Source organism: Podarcis erhardii (assembly GCF_964252035.2).
Source record: "Podarcis erhardii genome assembly, chromosome: 9".
In the NCBI taxonomy this organism is placed as follows: Eukaryota; Metazoa; Chordata; class Lepidosauria; order Squamata; family Lacertidae; genus Podarcis; species Podarcis erhardii.
In genome coordinates, this window is record NC_138512.1 from 49,073,802 (window position 1) to 49,093,719 (window position 19,918).

At 40.7% G+C, this 19,918-nt stretch overlaps 2 protein-coding genes across 16 annotated transcripts in view; one reads left to right on the forward strand and one right to left on the reverse strand.

The window, feature by feature from the left end:
* The window catches only part of SCLT1 (sodium channel and clathrin linker 1), a 51,722-nt gene extending 41,248 nt beyond the window's left edge, over positions 1 to 10,474 (forward strand). For all 6 annotated transcript variants that reach the window (XM_081876114.1, XM_081876115.1, XM_081876113.1 and 3 more), the window contains 4 exons: positions 330 to 526; positions 8,060 to 8,138; positions 8,839 to 8,934; positions 10,070 to 10,474. In XM_081876114.1, coding sequence (XP_081732240.1) covers positions 330 to 526; positions 8,060 to 8,138; positions 8,839 to 8,934; positions 10,070 to 10,132 — 435 coding nt within the window. In that variant the 3' untranslated portion in view covers positions 10,133 to 10,474. The remainder of the gene's footprint in view (positions 1 to 329; positions 527 to 8,059; positions 8,139 to 8,838; positions 8,935 to 10,069) is intronic.
* Positions 10,475 to 13,140: 2,666 nt separating this feature from the next.
* Positions 13,141 to 19,918, reverse strand: part of JADE1 (jade family PHD finger 1) — a 162,746-nt gene continuing 155,968 nt past the window's right edge. For all 10 annotated transcript variants that reach the window (XM_081876102.1, XM_081876103.1, XM_081876104.1 and 7 more), the window contains one exon: positions 13,141 to 15,999. In XM_081876102.1, the coding sequence (XP_081732228.1) occupies positions 15,128 to 15,999 (872 nt within the window). In that variant the 3' untranslated portion in view covers positions 13,141 to 15,127. The remainder of the gene's footprint in view (positions 16,000 to 19,918) is intronic.

The following is a 19,918-nucleotide window of genomic DNA, read 5'->3' on the forward strand; positions in this document are numbered from 1 at the left end:
TTTACTGCAGGGATTCAAGCATTCAGTGATGAAATGAGTAAAGGATGAAAGATCTGCACACCTAGAAACAATTATTACTCATCATGGATGATCCAAGCGTGACAATCTGCATTCTCTTTTCAATCAAATTAGTTATTCATTCTGAAATGAATTCTTTCATCTTATATCCACAATTAAAAGTCCAGTAATCTTTTGCAGATAGATATAGCCTGATTGTCAGTATGTGCACACAAACAAACAAACTTCAGTCCTTTAGTCAAAAGACAAAAGCTACCGTGAACTAATGTGAGGCTTTAAACTTATTTTACTATTTTTTTTTTTTACTATAGATAAGCATAATGGAGAATGAACATATAATAAAAGAGCATGGGTCTGAAATTCGTTTGAAAGAGATGGAAGATGTGCATCGAAAGTCTACTGCTGAGCTGAGACGCCTCTTGATAGCTCAACAGAAAGCAACAAACAGGTGGAAGGAAGAAACAAAGAAACTAACGGAAGCTACAGAAACCAGAATAAATAGTTTAAAGTAAGTAATACAATTTTGTTTGCCATTTTTAACAAATGCAGGCAGCTGGGAACGGATTTGCTGGGACCATAATTCAGACAGGAAATGTAGATGTAGATGTGATAGTGGATGTAATCTACCTTGATCTCAGCAAGGCATTTGACAAGGTGTCCCATGATATTCTTGTAAAGAAGCTGGTAAAATGCGGTCTTGACTATGCTACCACTCAGTGGATTTGTAACTGGCTGACTGACCGAACCCAAAGGGTGCTCATCAATGGTTCCTCTTCATCCTGGAGAAGAGTGACTAGTGGGGTGCCACAGGATTCTGTCTTGGGCCCGGTCTTATTCAACATCTTTATCAACGACTTGGATGATGGACTCAAGGGCATCCTGATCAAATTTGCAGATGACACCAAACTGGGAGGGGTGGCTAACACCCCAGAGGACAGGATCACACTTCAAAACGACCTTGACAGATTAGAGAACTGGGCCAAAACAAACAAGATGAATTTTAACAGGGAGAAATGTAAAGTATTGCACTTGGGCAAAAAAAAATGAGAGGCACAAATACAAGATGGGTGAGACCTGGCTTGAGAGCAGTACATGTGAAAAGGATCTAGGAGTCTTGGTTGACCACAAACTTGACATGAGCCAACAGTGTGACGCGGCAGCTAAAAAAGCCAATGCAATTCTGGGCTGCATCAATAGGAGTATAGCATCTAGATCAAGGGAAGTAATAGTGCCACTGTATTCTGCTCTGGTCAGACCTCACCTGGAGTACTGTGTCCAGTTCTGGGCACCACAGTTCAAGAAGGACACTGACAAACTGGAACGTGTCCAGAGGAGAGCAACCAAAATGGTCAAAGGCCTGGAAACGATGCCTTATGAAGAACGGCTAAGGGAGCTGGGCATGTTTAGCCTGGAGAAGAGGAGGTTAAGGGGTGATATGATAGGCATGTTCAAATATATAAAAGGATGTCACATAGAGGAGGGAGAAAGATTGTTTTCTGCTGCTCCAGAGAAGCGGACACGGAGCAATGGCTCCAAACTACAAGAAAGAAGATTCCACCTAAACATTAGGAAGAACTTCCTGACAGTAAGAGCTGTTCGACAGTGGAATTTGCTGCCAAGGAGTGTGGTGGAGTCTCCTTCTTTGGAGGTCTTTAAGCAGAGGCTTGACAACCATATGTCAGGAGTGCTCTGATGGTGTTTCCTGCTTGGCAGGGGGTTGACTCTTGTGGTCTCTTCCGACTCTATGATTCTGTGATTCTATGATACTGTTCTTGTTTAGATTTTAATTAACATTCCTCTGTTTTGTTATTGTCCAGAAATAATAGCTGCCAACAGAGCAAATCTTTGAGAAGGTAGATGTAAAGCTTCCAATAGATAAGCATTGCTGTGGGGAAAACTCTTTCCCCACTGCAGTTCAGAAAGGTTTATTAATGGAGCCTGGTCCTCTGAATCAGCTTAAGATGCAGCAGGATAAACTATAAAATCTATCCTATTCTTGGAAAGTGAGGCTATTGTTCAACCCTGTCCTGCTTCTGGAAGGAAAGAAACCCTGCCTTATTGCCTCTTCTCAACAGTGGCTAGAACATGGCATGTTCTCATTAACTTTTGAAGTGATTCTAAAAATCAACAGTGCTGCTCAAGGAGGTGGTAGAGCAGTGGAAGAGCAATGTAAGTGCCTCATGCAGTCAAGCTGCAGGAGATGGGTATTAGCACCCAAAGTGGTCACTGAGGTCAGGCAATACCAACCAAGTCAGTATTTGCTGGATCTGAATAAGTGTTTAGCTGTTAAAACCCCCAGATTCTGTTGCAACATGGAGCTCTGATCATTGTAAGCAGGTATTTCTAAATCTTCAACTCAAAAGGGGGGGGGGGACATGGTGGTGTGCACACAAAAATCAGTAAGCTGTTCATAATAACTTTAATTGGCTTCTTTCTGAAACAGTGCCAGTGAGATTCAAAGGTGGCTTAGAAGAAGCTTATTGAATGTTCTTTGTAGTTAGTGCTTCAAACTAGGAAGTCCCATTTGCAGTCAGGACCTGGAAATTGTAGCATAGTCTGATTTAACAAAAAAAGATGCACCTGCGCCTTCTATCCTCCCTAGGCGGTTATTTTTCTCAACTGAATTCCCATACCACAACTCATGGGGAGGTAAGCAGCAGATGCAAGGCGAGTTCTGCACATGTCCTCTTACAGGATGGATTTGGTTATCTTTTGTAATATGGCAAAGTGAGAGGCCAAAATGTGGTGCCCCCAAATGGATCTTCTTAATTTTGTGCCCCCCCCGGCTCAATTTTGTGCAGGGGAACCTTCCACACCACCCTAAATCTGGCACTACCTCTTACTATTACAGAGCTGCATACCACTCTGGCCCTGCCTCTGTCACACCTTCATTAGCTCTAAACTTTTAAAGTAATATAAAGTCATAAGTGTTTGACAAGCATAGCAATAGTGGCTATATGTTATATACTATTTGGTTACTGCATTTGGCATTGTTTTCACAGGTGCATGGAGTGGGGGTAGTTTGGCCAGTAAGGAGCCCCATCTGCACTGTGACCCTGTGGTGCCTATTTGAGATCATTTTGGGTTTCTGTGGGCTCCTATGAGATAGATATTTGCTTTCATAGTTCCCAGTGGAGGATAAAGTTCTAACTAAGATAGCAACTTTATCATTTTTTTCTCCATCACACCCTGAACTCCACCTGTTTCTTGGACTCCCTTATACTATCATGGCAGTTATACTTACATCATCACTTAAGGTTACATAGGTTTAAAGGATTGAGTAGCAATCCTATTCTTGTTCAGAATAGGACTGAGAGATATTTGTGTGTGTGTGTGTGTGTGTGTGTGTGTGTGTGTGTGTGTTCACACGCATGCCAATTTACAACACCCATTCCCAAAGTTTGAGATACTTGAAACAAACAGATAAATCCTACATAAAATACCCATTAAAGTACATAGAGTCATGTGGCCGCAGGCATTAAGGGAAGGTCTTTTAGAATTTCCAGGTTCAGTTTTAACAAGTCTCCAAGGGAGTTCCTTGAAGTGTCTTAAGATACTCAGATCTCGATAATGCAGATTCAGCGTATGCTAATTGTGCATGCTCCTAATGTTGAAAAGTGACCTCAGTGCCTTTCATTTATTAAAATCCTTTCACCTTACTAAGGAGCCCTATCATGTTGAGAGCCACTCTGGAAGTTAATTGGCTGAAAAGCAGGCTATAAAAATCAGGAATAAATGAAAATGGGTCACTTAAATTGTTTGTGTTTCTCTTCAAAGATTCCCCAGTATCTTCAGTGGCATTATTTCTATCATAATGACCTGTAATCCTACAGTCCATTTTGCTCATTACTGCAGTTACAAACTGTACTGTGAAATCACAGAGGAGTTTGGGGTCGTGGTGGTTTGCACCAACCTATTATTAATCGTAATAACATTATCACCAGCATTTCTATACTATCCTTCCTCTCTCAAAATCAAGGAAGAATAGCTGTTAATCTTACACTTTAGTTATAAACATTCCTTCAGCTGGGGAAATGTAATTCCTATTGAATCCACTGAGACTTAGGTGTTTTAGGCTAGGCACAGGCTAACAGGTTAAGGCCAGGATGCCAGTCACCTTGTGCACACTGGAGTGCCTGCAGTTTCTTCCTCTGACAGGAGCTCATTGTACCACATCAGATGTTTCCCTGCAGGATTCTCCAACTCCTCAGAGTAGTATTTCAGGCAGTGAATGATGCAGCATGGGAGAGGGGGCAGACAAAAGCTTCCTGTGCAGCTGTTTGGATCCCCTTAAATTAACACTATTTTGAATAAATCAGTTTTGAGTTTCATAGGCGTTCTTTCTGAATCATGGTTGTATCTTTGTATCTTTAAGCTTTTGGTTGTACAGCTTTCTCATGATTTCCAAGACTGATCCTTCTGGGATAGTATAGTTGTTCATTATTAGGTATTACCTAGAGCAGTGTTCTTTTGACATACCATCTAGTCTATTAAATAAATTACATCATATTTAGGGACCTTTGAGTCCCCCACCCCTTCATTTCTACCACGTTATTTTTGGCTGGAATTCTGTAATACTTGGCAGCCATAACTGTTTATTTTAAGATATTGATTAAAAATGTTAACAGGATGAGAAACAGCTGCAGGTACTGGCAGTCTACAAAATATATAATTACTAAGAATAACTGAAGCATATTATGGCATAAGTCAACACAAAAACATCTGGAATGTGCTGTATGTGTCACATGAGAATTTTGCATTAAACACTTCCCACAGCTGGCAGATTTATTATCTTTTCTGCTCTACTACTAAACAGCTCACCTTTGTTTTCCACACATAAGCCTTTGTGGTAGACACTTGAGCAATTTTCTGCAAACTTCATTTACCTATTTTAATGAGGCAAATTCTCTGTAATATGTAGGAACAATTGGGACTGATTATCGCTCTGATAGTTTTATACTATGTCACCTTTCTGGTGGGGGGGGGGGACAAGATGACTGCTTCTCACAATCTTGGTATTTTAGAATTACCAAACGCGAAAGGGTAGCCATGTTAAAGGTAAAGGTACCCCTGACTGTTAGGTCCAGTCACTAACGACTTTGGGGTTGCGCACTCATCTCACTCTATAGGCCAAGAGAGCCGCCGTTTGTCCACAGACAGCTTCCGGATCATGTGGCCAGCATGAAAAAGCCGCTTCTGGCGAACCAGAGCAGCACACAGAAATGCCATTTACCTTCCCGGAGTGGTACCTATTTATCTACTTGCACTTGACGTGCTTTCGAACTGCTAGGTGGGCAGGAGCTGAGACTGAACAACGGGAGCTCACCCCATCATGAACCACCGACCTTCCGATCGGCAAACCCTAGGCTCAGTGGTTTAGACCACAGCGCCACTCACGTCTAACAAATGTATCATGGCATAGGGTTTTGTGTGCAAGAGTTCAATTGTTAGATGCATGAAGTGTTATTTGACATATATACAGATGGTTACAAGGTGGGGATGTTGTTGTAGAGTGGGATTAGGAAACTGAACAATCAATGCAAATGATAGATGTCCATTTACTGGGGAAATAGTAATGCAAAATAGTGTTTAGTGCAAAACAGCATTTAGTGAAAAGGATTGTTTCAGTCCGGTTGTGTGTGGTGAACTGTCAACTGTTGATTAATTGGCAAAGAAGTTAAAGCGTAGAAGGTGTGAAAATGAACAAGCTTTTGGTAACATGACTGCTGTTTGTTGCAGAAGCTTGTATGTGTAGAGGGTGCCCCAGTTTTTGAGCCACTGGAAGATGAGTAGTGGACTATAGTTTCCTCATAGTCCTTCAGATTACACAAACTTACTACTTGGGGTTGGGGGAGCTGATTCTCATTGTAAAGACAACATGTGAGAACCTGAGGCTCCTCTCTCCACTTCCCCACAGAGATCAGAATGGCTTGGAGACTTAGGAAATGGTACCAATGGGGGGTCTTTCCCTTAGGTTCCTGGCACTGCAGAGAGGTGGCAGTGATCTCCATTCTGATCTTGGTGGGAGATTGGAGAGCTATAATGCGCAGCCTTCATGGTGAGAATTATTTAAGAAAAGCCAGGGTATGTAGCTGCCTGCTATGTAATGTGATCATCTAGTTTGGCCCTAAGAGCCTGAGAGGAAAGAGTTCTCATAGCCAGACTGTTGGGAATCTGAGTGCCGTGGTACCTCAGGTTACATATGCTTCAGGTTACAGACTCTGCTAACCCAGAAATATTACCTCGGGTTAAGAACTTTGCTTCAGGTTGAGAACAGAAATCGTGCTGTGGCAGTGCGGCAGCAGCAGGACGCCCGATTAGCTAAAGTGGTGCTTCAGGTTAAGAACAGTTTCAGGTTAAGAACGGACCTCCGGAATGAATTAAATACTTAACCCGAGGTACCACTGTACGTGCAGCTACTCACACAGAGTCAATTAAGGTTTGGCAGACAGCCAAGGCAATGTAGAGGAGTAAGTCTGCCTGGTGATAGAGAGCCATGGAAACAGCTCCATGATTGGTCAAGCTCTCTCAAGGGAGTAATGATTAATGGCTTACTAACTGGAAAGTGTTAGTTCAGTAGTTCAGTGGTTCAGCATGTCAGTGTGGAGGTTGAGAGTTGTGAGAGAGCTAGCAAAAGATCCGTGTTCTGTTCCTGTAAATAGTCCACTGTATATAATAAACACCTAACTACAAGTTCCTGGTTCCTGCTTCGTCCATCCTGTCTGCAGCCAAGTTGCCAATTGCTTTCGTGAACTCTGCGTTTACTCTGCTAGGTCTGGCTAAGGTCCTGCAACTGGTCAGAAAGTTGCGAAACACCAACATGTTTTGCCAATACAGAATGCTATGAGAGTCCTAGAGCCCAAGACAGAGCCCAAGACGGGATTCCCCCGTTTGTGGATCTTGGAAACAAATAGAAAATAACACATGAGGTGTGCCTGTGTAGATTTTTCCTGCACTCCTATAACACATTGTTCCTTTCAGTATTCCATGGGTGTGAAAAATGCATTATTCATCAAAAGCTGCACATCCTCCCATTTGTAGGGCAGTTGAAACCATGGGTCAGACAAACCAGTGTTTGGGACAAGATCCATTGCAGGAGAAGGGCTTGGGGTGCATCATTCGCAAGCTTGCAAGCCTGTTCACAGAGATAGGTTGTTCTATTTCTACAAGCTTTTTTAATAAATTTGAGGTAGTAGGCAGGACTTTTGGCATTTGCTTAGTGGTACAAGATGCCAGGGCCAGAGGTAAAGATTTCCTGTACAGTGTGCATCTTTTTGCAGGAGCTACTTTGCTCAATACGAAGAATAAGACAACCAACCATAGCTAGTTATGAAAATTAAAATGCCTCCAAACTAGCTTTACAACAAAAACTGAGTTGCTACTCAGACTTTGATGAGAAGAAAACTGAGTGGGAAGGCATGTGCACTCTCTAGAACCGTGCACAGTCAACAGACATCTTCCTTGAGTTTAGTGGACTGTTTGCTCCCATTTTTTAGCTCTAGAAGGTACAGCTTTGCCGAGGGTCCCATGTGTCCCTGTAGGGAGACCATGACATAAGTGATATCCAGGTTAATACTTGATGGACACCGTCCATAGGATTATATTGCTTATTTTATCACATTAAGCAGGGATGTGGCATTCCAGCTGTTGGATTCCAATACCCATTAGCCCAGCCAGCATGGCCAGTGGTCAGGGATGATTAGAGCTATAGTCCAACACCTGGAAATCCACAAGTCCCCTGTCCTTAATGAAAAGTTTTTATTTTTGTGAATGAATGACATTTTAGATTTTTGTTAAAAGTAAGATTTCGGAATTGTTGTTGTTTTGCTCTTCGTTGTGAATCTGTCCTATCACAGTACTGTCACAATACTAAAGATGGCCATTATTGGTATCTTAAAGTACTATCCTTTTCCTACTTCCTTGGAAAGAAGGAATTTGAAAGAGGGAAGAATATGTGATTGTCCCATATACCTCTGGAAATGAGTTAGGTCAACATATATGTTGATTTTCATTAATGAGTTTCTTTGATCTTGTTTCATAGAAGTGAGCTGAGCCGTCAAAAAAATTACACCCAGGAGGTACTTTGTCAGCTGGAAAGAACAAATGAAAAGGTTATTGAGGTAAGAGAATGATCCTCATCCAAATGCTGTGCTTTAACTAGATGTACATCTGGTCTAACTTGAACTCTCTTGGTACACATCATTTGTTTGCTTAGAGTAGTTTTCAGCTGGAAAACTCTGTCCTATTTGTGATCATACACACTGGGGAAAATGCTAGAAACATTTAGTTTACTATTATTAAAACATACAGCTTCGTTCATAGCTAATTTTGCACTGTTAATTTTTTTTACTAGGTAATGGTTCCTTTCTGTGATCTTTAGCTTGTCATTTTTTTCTGCAATGGCTTGTTCAATTTTTGTAACAACTAAAAAAATTCTGTCACAATTAGCCCTCTTAAGTACTGATCTTCATAGTTCTGCCTCTCTGGACAGCCTACCATCTGTCCTTAATTTCCTTTGAAGGCCAACTGATTGAAGGATCTCAGGATTCCAGCACCACCCCTTCCCTGTTGAAATTTGTACTTGTAACTTCCTTAAAATTATGTTTTTTATATAAGAGTTGCGTCACGAGATTCCAAAGACTGGAAATCCCTGACAAGGTTAGACACAATGCATAGGAGCAACCTGCCTTGTTTGCCTTTGTTAGTCGGTTCCTGGCTTTGCCATTCACCAAGTTTCTCTTCCTTAAACCTTGTTTCCTGAAATATGTATGATCTGATAACAGAAACTTAAACTTGTAATGAGCTATTTCATTTATACAGAATGAAAAATTAATGATGGAACATCAAGAGAAAGTCAACAGACTTCAAAGGCGACTAAGCCAGGCAGAAGAGAGGGCAACCACAGCATCTCAACAGGTATCTAGAAATAAATCAGATCAGCACCCTTATTACAGCTGCATAACCAAAAATCTTTAATCATAATAATTTTATTATTTATATGCCGCCCATCTGACTGGTTTGCCCCAGCCACTCTGGGCAGTTCTCAACAAAATATTTAAAACACAATAAAATATCAACCATTAAAAACTTCCCTATACAGGGCTGCCTTCAGATGTCTTCTAAAACAGTGCTTCCCAACCTTGGGCCTCCAGATGTTTTTGGCCTACAACTCCCATCATCCCTAGCTAGCAAGACCAGTGGTCAGGGATAATGGGAATTGTAGTTCAAAAACAGCTGGAGGCCCAAGGTTGGGAAACACTGTTCTAAAAGTCAGATAGTTGTTTATCTCCTTGACATCTGATGGGTGGATGTTCCACAGGGCGGGCACCACTACCGAGAAGGCTCTTTGCCTGGTTCCCTGTAACTTTACTTCGCACAGTGAGGGAACCGCCTGAGGGCCCTCGGAGCTGGACCTCAGTGTCTGGGCTGAACGATGGGGGTGGAGACGCTCCTTCAGGTATAATGGGCCGAGGCAGCTTAGGGCTTTAGAGGTCAGCACCAACACTTTGAACTGGGCAGCCTTCAAATTGGATCATTTAATGAAGAGCTGAATCAGAGTCTTAACCAAATTAGTTTTTCAGCTTTTTCTTGTTGGGATGAAAGTCAAAACATCTGCATGTAAGAAAGTTCAGCTTTACGTGGGGACAGGATGGGAAGTTATTGGTTTGTTCTTATTTGTATTATGCATTTTGTGCTTTTATCTTTTATTTTTATGCAGTGATTTTTATCCCAAGATCTATGAAGTGTGGTATGCAACTCTTAAAATTGGCAACTATGCAATTCCTCTATGTATTCATAATGAAGGTGGCTTTCACTCAATAAACTATTCAGAAAAAAACTTAGGAATCATTTGAATATATATATATATATATATATATATATATATATATATATACACACACACACACCTTAAGTATATTGTAGAAGCAGAATAAAATAATTCCCTCACTTTATCTGTACTTCAGCTTGCATTATAATCCAATTAGTTTAAAGATTCCTACTGAAGAAACAAATTATTGTTTTGTTTTGTTTTGTTTTGTTTTAATTACAGCTCAGTGCAATTACAATGCAGAGGAAAAAGGCTGCCTCCTTGATAGAGTTGGAAAATACTTGAAAGTAATATATTGTTCTTCCGTGCAACATGTAAGTTGAGGCTGCTGAAGAGCAGCATTAGGACATATCATGCACAGAGTGACTTCTATAAAAATGTGCATCACTGTTACCCGAGAAGAGAATCACTGTGGCTTCTTCACAATAAACATTAAGCGGGTAACTGCAAATACATATTGAAGTGAATTAAAGCTAGATGGAAAGGTGGATTGCCTTATATAACATGTTTTGTTTTATGGTAGAAAACTTTGCCACAAAGTTTGAAATACACAATTGCTGAATTTTAAGGTTTTTTACAACTGACAGTACCTAATGTTGTGTTAATAAACTCAACATTTTAAAACTATTTTTCCCCGTGTAAGGTGTTGAATTTGAAAACAAATTGGCCTTTGTAAAATTGCTATTGTATTTATTTTTTTACTTTTATTCCTTAGATGTTAATTGACACCAGTAAGACTACTCTTCTGGTTCCCCAAATTCTTGTGGATATACAAACTGTTCCTATTACAGATGAATACGTCAAAGATGTTATTTACAGGATTCAGAATACTATTGCATGTCCATGTTGTATAATGTAGGAACTACCAAAGAATCAAAAGGGCTTTTAGCATTATGGCTTGAGACATGTGTTTCCAATGCACACACATATGAGTAACTTGGCTTGGAATTAGCCTCTCAGAAATGAGTGAATGGGAAGGAATTTAGCATCATGACAGGGAAACTTTGGCCTTCTGCAACCTTGGGCTCTATTTCTGCTGGAGTGCAGGCTGTTATCTGGTAGTGCTGCCTCAGCAAACTGGCACCTTAGCCAAATTGGCAAGAGCTTGCAAGTGCAGCACAAGACTTTGGGTCTATATAGTGGAGTACCATGGTGGGTACTTAAAGGAGGGGAAAAGAATGGTTAAATTTCACAATTTCATTGAGAAAGAAAGCTTCTTATAATACAATAAAAGGGGAGAGATTGCCTTGTAAAATGTATGGAGTAAGCATGAGTCACTGAAGTGAGAGTAGGAAGGAATGTGAGACGAGAGCAAAGAGGTGGCAGTGAGCCAAGGCCAGCTTCACTGAGATGGGTTGGAGAAAAAAGAACTGTAGGAAGGAGATGAGTTATTGTACATCCTTAGTCTACTGAGATGAACAGAGAAGGGGGAATCCTCAGTAGCAGATTAGATCCAAGAGCAAAGAGAAAATCCAGACTCCTAGCATTTCCACCAAGTAGGGATGGAAAGTGATGGGCCACCTTGGCATAAGTTGCAAGAGTAAGTCTAGCTGAAAAGCTTTTCTGCTTCTGGAATCTTGTGGAAGTAGCAGCATAGATGTCAAATCATAACACTTGACGTGTATTGCAAAATGTACAGCATTTATTCACATACAGACAAAGGCACAATTCTACTAAATATTTTAACAAAAAAATACAGCCATCTTCAACTAGGTCTTTATAAATACTTCAAAAAGGGAGGAAAATAAATACAGGATTGGGCCATGTAATATAAAATAGTCATCTCTACATATACTTTATTTCTGATTCTATCTTTTTTTGTCATCATGCACCTGTTTTCAAATTTGAGCAAAATGGACACCAAAGCTAGGCACATAGTGAAAAATCCTCTGTACAGGGTTTTACAAATGTAGTAATGAAAGTTTTTTAAAGTTTTTTTAAATAATATTTGTACACATGAGACATGTATAACGTTCCATTCATTTAGGGAGTGTGTTTGTGTGTGTGTCCATCCCCAAAACCTAACAGATAGCATTCCAGGTCATTACAGAAGGGTTTATTAAGCCTACATTTCAATGTAGTACACCAATCAAAATCAAGAAATGTCTTGGGCATTCTGCATAAGGAAAAAGGTGAAACCTAATAAGAAATAACAGCTGTTTCCATATTAACAAAATGAATGCAGTAGTAGGTAAGGATTACTGCTTTATTTTATTTTTCTTATACTGAGTGCTTAGAGTAGCATGGAACTTGTACAGTTGGTCATACTGATGTTTTCCCATATTTCTGCAGCTATGGGGGAAAGCACAATTTATTTTTCTCTATTGTTTTTCTTAATTTTTGGTTCAGCATTATTCAAAATCAGAAAGCTTATTAACCTAAACATGGTGGGGAGCAAAACAGGTAAGGCATTGTTCTGCACAAATGCTATCATTCCTAATAGTGCAAATGTTATGATATTTCTTTCAAAATAAGTCATAACATTGAATAATGTTTACTTATAATCAAATTTATTTTATTCCTTCTATGGCTTGATGAACAACACCCTTACAGGGCAGGCTAACTGATAATATTTCACTCAACCCTCACCCAAAACACTTACTGTATTGAAAAGTAAATTAATCACGTCCCTCTTTTCCCATATTTTAACAAGAACATGTCTGCTTTTAAAGCAGCAAACCTGGTCAACATACCTATAAGATATGAGTAGTTTAATCAGAAGCAATAAAGCCTTATAAAACTACATCTTTCATATCACTATTTTTTCATTTCCAGTATCCTAAACTGTTGTCACTATCTTGATCATGTTAAGAATCAAGGCCTCAGTGTCTTAATCTTATTCTGATCCAAAGCTAGGCATGGAGTACACTGAGAATAGAGGTGGGCAGGAGGGACTTGTTCTATTTACTTCACTTCTGGAGAATTCCTCTGGTTAAGCACTTGCAACAGCCCCTACCTGTGTGAAGTTCTGTGCATGCGCTAAAACTCCAGCGTGCAAACAGCAGCTGGCTCTTACATTAAGGCTCACTTCAGATGCGCCTCCAAACATTTGTTTGTAAAATCATGTACAAACCACAAAGTTGCACATTTCCCTTCCCTCCCACACATGGATCCCCTTTCAGCTACCTGTTTAAGCACAAACCAGTTTGCTGTAACATCTGAAATTTGCCCTCCAAACTAGATTTGGAAGCCCCACTTGCAAGTGTGGTTTCTGATTCTAGTACAAGCAATATTGTAAATATGGGCAGTGCCAAACAATGTGAGCCCACAACTAATTTCTAAATCTTAAAGAGTTTATTTGTTTTAGTTTATTTTAGGATTATGACCTCTGTTCCAGAAGCAAATAGGAATGATTTCTGAGGGCTGGTTCCCAAAATACATCATGCAAACTCCTACTAAATATATCTGATTCACAGGTACACACATTACATTTTTCCAAGTGGAGAAGGCCAGGGCTGCTTGCATGTAAGGAACATGTACTGTGTCAACCTCCCCAAGCAGTTTTTTGATCATTCAGTGACTTGCATAGCAAGATGGAACAGCAGCAATCCAGTTCTCTGTTGAAACCCCTGGAAGACTCAAGTCAAATTGCAAGGCTTCAACATTTCTTTCATAGTTGTAAACCCACTTCTTGCAAGTGAAGTAGCTAAATACCGCTGCTGATGGACTGGGGGGAGGGCTGTCCATTTTTATTTTATTAAAAACACCTACAGCTGCTTAAACTTTCTTATAACTAGGTTATGTCTGATTTTACATCAAAGTTCAGTCCCCAAAGTTACTGCAGCCTAAAACTACGTTATGTGTATTATAGATGCACTCGCGATAGAGACACACACTCTATGGGTGCAAAAAAAAAAAAAAAAGAGAGAGAGAGAGAGAGACTCTGAACGATCTGTTCATCTTATTGCTGATGGCTTACTTTCATTAGTTATTGCAATTCTTAAAATGATGTAATCAGAACACAAGCCCCTCCATGGTCAAATCTAATCCTTATCATAAAATCATGTTGTTAAATTGCCTTGAATGTAAAGCGCTACTCACATCTTATTGCCTTTCCATTGTATTCAAAATATATATATATATATTTATTACATCCTTCTCTTTTTATTTAAAGTAACCCTTGTGTGTCAGAAAATTGCATATCCCAACACATACCATTAGTGCACATTGGGAAAGGCTGCTGACTAGTGCCTTTAGAAACATGGGCATATCTTCATAGCAAATTTTCAGCCTGTTTACCTGTCATGGCTTCTCCCCAAAAACCTGGGAATTGTGTGATGAGATGCTGAGAATGAGTTATTGAAAAATCTGTTGCCCATCAGAGAGTTATAATTCTCAGGGTGGGGTGGGGAGCAGACAAGGAAGGAGGGGAACCATGACAGCAAAAACTATATACTATTTGCAGTGTAGACGCACTGAGTCTTTCCCACTTGAATTGTCATCATATTTCGGATGGGCAGTGCCAGCAGAATATAGGAGGCTGCAAATCTGCCTTCTCAGAACAAGATAAAAAGTACTTTTAAGACATACTCTCCAAATTTGAGGAGCTGAGTAGTTTTCATACTCTTATTCTGAGTCCCTTCAGAATAGCACTGTGCTGCTACTGTTTTCACAATTGGTCAGCTTGGTTCTATCCCTTCAGGTATCTTAGTAGTCATGGTAAATTCCTCTTACCTGCTTGATGGGCTTTTGTGAAAACTCTTCCAGGGTTCTTAAAGCTGCCAAAAAACCCCACCACCACCCTGAATTCTAAAACAACAAAAATTGCAGACTACTAGGGCTGTCCTAGCACAGCATCACGAAAGTGACAATTTAGAGTGGACGATGCGGTGCAGGGTGATTATAACCACCATTGTAAATTATCCTTGTGTACTGACAGCTTGTGCTTTTCAGAGACAGAGGAAAATCCTCAGTGCTATCCACCTAAATCAGTTTCCCCATCCGAATCTACCCCCCATTTATTTCATCTTTTAATTTGTATTCATCTTATTGAGCAATTGGCATAGCAAGGTCATCTTCTCAGGTGATTTCTTCAGGAAAGTTGCAAATAAAGAAGGTTGTAATCTCACGGACATGATGGGTGGAGGACAAACTCTTAGTCAAGTGCACGTAAACATATTTCTACAGCCCGGAAAAAACAGGCTCACTGTTGGCTTATATTGTAGCCATGTGTAAGGACCGTCCCCCTCCTTGTCACACCAATAAATAATGCAGAGTGGATAATTTTTCCAGGCTGGGGCTTCACTGACTCCAGTGCTGCTATTGTGTCTCACTCTCTAGTCAGGAGGCAAGGATGCTTCTCCTAATGATGTCTGTCCTCCTAGGAATAGTGCTATTTGAACTGAGCCTTTGTTGCCTGCATTTCTTCTCAGCCATCTCAGTTTCTGAATCGCTCATCTCAGCATCAGGGGCGTACCCGTCATTCTCGCTGTCCACCTTTAGGTTGCTTTTGGCCCTATCTTTAGGGGAAACTCGACCCAGGCCCGAGTAAGGATAGTGCCCTTCTCCCTGCTGTTGTCTTTCTCCTTTCTTTGGAATTCGAAATCCTCCCCAGTTTTTCACAGGGCTTCTGGGTGTCGTAGGCACTTTAACCGGAGTTGGATTATAGTTTATTTTGAAAAAAGATCCATTGCATTTAGGCACTATATCCCTCCGGGTTCCAGGCGCTGACCTGCCACTTGGGTGGTTCACAGCCCTTTTGTTTTCTAACTGCCTCTGAGACAGTTCGTTGGATCTCAGGGGTTTGTGGTTGTGTTTAGAAGGTTTCTCCTTCAGTCCTACCTTCATCACATCACAATGGGAATGATTGTCTCTTCTCTTCCTGTGGTCTGCTATAACAACTCCATTCTTCTGTTGTGCTGATCCAATTTGTGCTTCTGCAAAGGTCTTTTCAAAACTGAAAAAGCTACTGGGAGTTGCAAAGCCTTCCCTTTGGCTGGGCTGCTTGAGTAAAGATTTGTCATCATGCCCAGAGCTCCTCCTCATCCGCTCTCTCTTCTGTGTTTTTTTCAAAGAGTGACTCAATGACATGCCCATTTGCTTTCTGAAGAAAGCTGAGTGCCATTTCAAATCCTCTATCTGAGGTGCATCTGGGCCCAGTGGTGTACTGTTGAAGAGCATTATATTTTCCATAGAGGAGGAGGAAGGCATGCCTGGAAAGACAAAAACAAATGGGTTAATGTTTATCTGAAGCAGCTTTCAAGCATTTTTGACTGTCAGTCGATTGCCTGACATTTACTTCTCCAGATCCCAACTCAGGGAAACTAACCAGCTTAGCCAGATAAGATATAATCAGGCTTGTTGGGATACGCTACTCCCAGCCATCCTAACGAAAAATCGTAAGAAATTTTGGAAGGCTGTAGCAGACTCCCCACAGACACAGGATGATTCGCTGACATTGATTCCATCTTTGTCAAGGGTAGAGCATTTCAAGGTGGTTTTCTTCGATGACTCTATTCCACCTGACAGTCAGGACCATGCCACTTTTACTTTCACAGATGAGTGGCCCCCTGTCTCTATTACCGAAGTTACAAGTTTAATTGATCAGATGAAAGCAGGAAAGGCTGCCGGCCCTGATGCTATTCCATCTGAACTGATCAAAGCCTATCAGAGTGGTGGGCTCCAATACTAGCGGATCTATTCACTGTGATAGATAGATCTAGTATCATGCCTAACTCATGGCAGCAATCTAGAATTATCCCAATCTTTAAAAAGGGTGACAAAAAGCTGCCACCCAACTATCGGCCAATAAGTCTATTGTCAAACATTGGGAAATTGTACACTAAACATCTGCTAAATAAACTAACTACTTGGCTTGATGAAAATAACATCATAGGTCAGGGTTTAGGCAAGGGAAATCCACTGTACACAACTGCATGGTGTTATCTCACTTAGCCACTACGTACACACGGCTTCATAAAGAATGTCTTTATGTGGCCTTCCTAGATAACAAGGCTGCTTTTGACACTGTTGACGGGGCTGTTATGGACCAAATTGGAGACAATGGGCCTAGAACCTAGATTACTATACTTGATCAAAAAGCTTTATACAAAGAACACCTGTCGTATAAGAACACTACCAGGGAATGTAATGACAGATCCCGTCATTATAAACCAAGGAGTAAAGCAGGGCTCCCTCTTTTTTCAGTCTTTTTCTTAACGACCTTACTTCGTCATTAAAACAGGTAGATGCCCATAGCCCAAAACTCAATGCATCAAGCACTCCCATCCTCCTATACGCAGATGACATGATTTTGCTTTCATGGACAAGAATTGGCCTAAAACTATTGTTAAATTCCTGTATTGACCATCTGTCCAGAATGAAACTGTGCATGAACTTTGATAAAAGCAAAATAATGGTTTTTGGGAATTCACACAAGAGCTATAGCTGGGTATTTGGTGGAAAAACCATCCAGTAGGTATTTGAATTTAACTATCTGGGAATTACATTCCATCATAGGCTTCTATGGTCCTCGCACCGTGCACCGCGGTGAATGCCAGTAAGATGTCTATGCAGGCCATAATGCGGTTTTTCATAACGAGGTAATTCGCATATCCCCTCTGCCCTCAAGGTCTTCAACACCAAAATAATAGCTCAATTCCTCTATGGAATCCCAGTCTGGTTGCCAGGGTTTACCCAGCTGGTAGAAGAAGTGCAGGCAAGCTTTCTTTTTTAAGATTTTTGCTATCCCACGTTGTGTCCCCTATTCAGCCTTGTGTCTAGAGGAAGGTCAACACAAGGTAGAGACCGTTGCCTGGGCGCAATTTCTTCTATGTTGGTTAAACATCTACCTCACATTAGACAAAGATCCTCTCCTTAGCGAAGTCTTGTCAGACCCCTTTCTTTCCCCAGGGCTACAACAGTTTAACATAAAGGTACAGCAACTTGGACTGTCAATGGAACTTTTGAAATCGATGCCCCCATCATCTGTCAAGGCTATAATAAAAACTAGGTTGTGGGACATTGAACGCCAGGAACTAACAGCAGCAGAGAAAACATGTTCCCCTCTTTACTTTCTACTTTCTTGGGCATATGAAATTAATCACAATTATCTTGAATTTCTGCTTATCCCTCAAGAAAGAAGGGCATTTTTGCTGGCCAGGTTTAATTCAAAGGTTTAATCCATCAAATCTCCTTGGGGGCAGGTTCTTGGGAGTGGTGGAAGGAGAAAGAATTTGCCCATGTAAAGACCACCTGCTGGAAACTCTTACTCATATGGTTCTTAAATGTAAACTATATGCTGATCTCTGCCAGCAGTTTCTAGATCAACTCTGCATCCCCAAATGGAAACCAGAGTTGGAGGTCATACATTTTCTATTACTGGGAAATGATCAGGAGCTCACCAAGTTAGTGGCTAAGTATCTCTATTTGGTTTTTTGTCACAGAAACACATTGCAGATGTCTGATCTCCCTGGAGACCTAGAGATGTAACGTTAGACTGTTTTGCCTCTTTTCATTTGACAAATGTTCTGTGATATTGGGGAGGTGGTAATTCTGTATTGATTTACCATGGATGTTTTTATGTGATGCCAATAAAAGGTTTGATGATGATGATGATGATGATGATAATGTTTGAGCTTCTTAGCCAAGAATGTCCTTTAGGTAGATCTAGACTTAAGTAATGTGCTTGGTTCCCAGTGAAATTAATGGTCCTTTAAATCATGACTAAGGTGTCACAATTATTTCAATAGTACTTAGGTTCAATTAGCTAGTCTTGATCCAACCTGCTGTCTCTATACTTTTTCCATGTTTTTTTAAAAGGGGTTTTGTGGCGTTTGCCCTCCTAGGTGACATCATGCTGGGTCATAAGGAAAGGGTTAAATGGGTGTGAAGTGATTGGCCAGTGGGAACCCAAGGGGAGGAGTTAAAGTTAGAGTTACTGTTGTTGAGAAGTCAGTGGGGATTTGGAGAAGGAAGAGGGAGGATAAGCCTGTGGGTTGGTCGAGTTGTGTTGTGAGAGAGTGAGAGAAACTGATAGGAGGAGTCGGATAGACAGTTGGGATAATCAGTTAGCAGTTATTAGGAAAGGTATAGGTATAGAAAACTAAGATTAAGAAACTGACAAGAAATATTATTTGAAACCATAAACTTGTTAAGGCTTATAAAATAAACTTGCTTATTTCATTTAATGTTAACAACTGTCTGGACTCTGTGTGTACCCAAGAGAAACGGGTTGGTGGCAGCGGGAAAGCAATCACAGTGGTGGCACAGGGATCAATAGACTGTCAAACGTCCGGGGACCCTGTGTGATCGCCACAGTTTTTTCTAAACAGCTAAAACATGGAGTACCAGTTTCACAACACTGAACATGTGGCAGTAAACTATCTGTGTCAAACATTTTTTTAATTAATGGCAAGATTTTAATAGGGCTTTACTGCTCTGAAAAAACCCACTGCTCCCTGATTAAATACATGTCCCTTTACATCAGAGGCTGACTTCTCTATTTCTGCTTAGTTACATGGGGCAGTAATTGTGGAGTTTTAATAAATATCACTAGAATAACTAAAAATTAAGGCAAGATGTTGCTTGCCTTTGTGCGGATATATGGTGTGTCAGAATATTGGTGAGAGAATCAAACTGGAACAAATAAGCAGTACTGAAATAGACAGTAATGTTTTTATACTTGATCCCGGGGGAACAGATTCAGTGAAAGGTAGGTGTACTTAGATCACATTTAAATCAAAGATGCCTCACAAGTGTGGTTACTTGAATGCAACTTCCACTGAAAGGAACTGGATTTCTGAGGGTCATAGGCCTATCAACACTTCATTGATTTCAGTTGGGTAGGGATAACATTGTGCTTAACCCTCCCACTGAAATCTACAGGACATTCCAGTGCTGAACTCCCAAATATACTACAGTGGTACCTCAGGTTACATACGCTTCAGGTTACAGACTCCGCTAACCCAGAAATAGTACCTCAGGTTAAGAACTTGGCTTCAGGATGAGAACAGAAATCGTGCTCTGGTGGCAGCAGGAGGCCCCATTAGCTAAAGTGGTCTCCAGGTTAAGAACAGTTTCAGGTTAAGAACGGACCTCCAGAATGAATTAATTAACCCGAGGTACCATTGT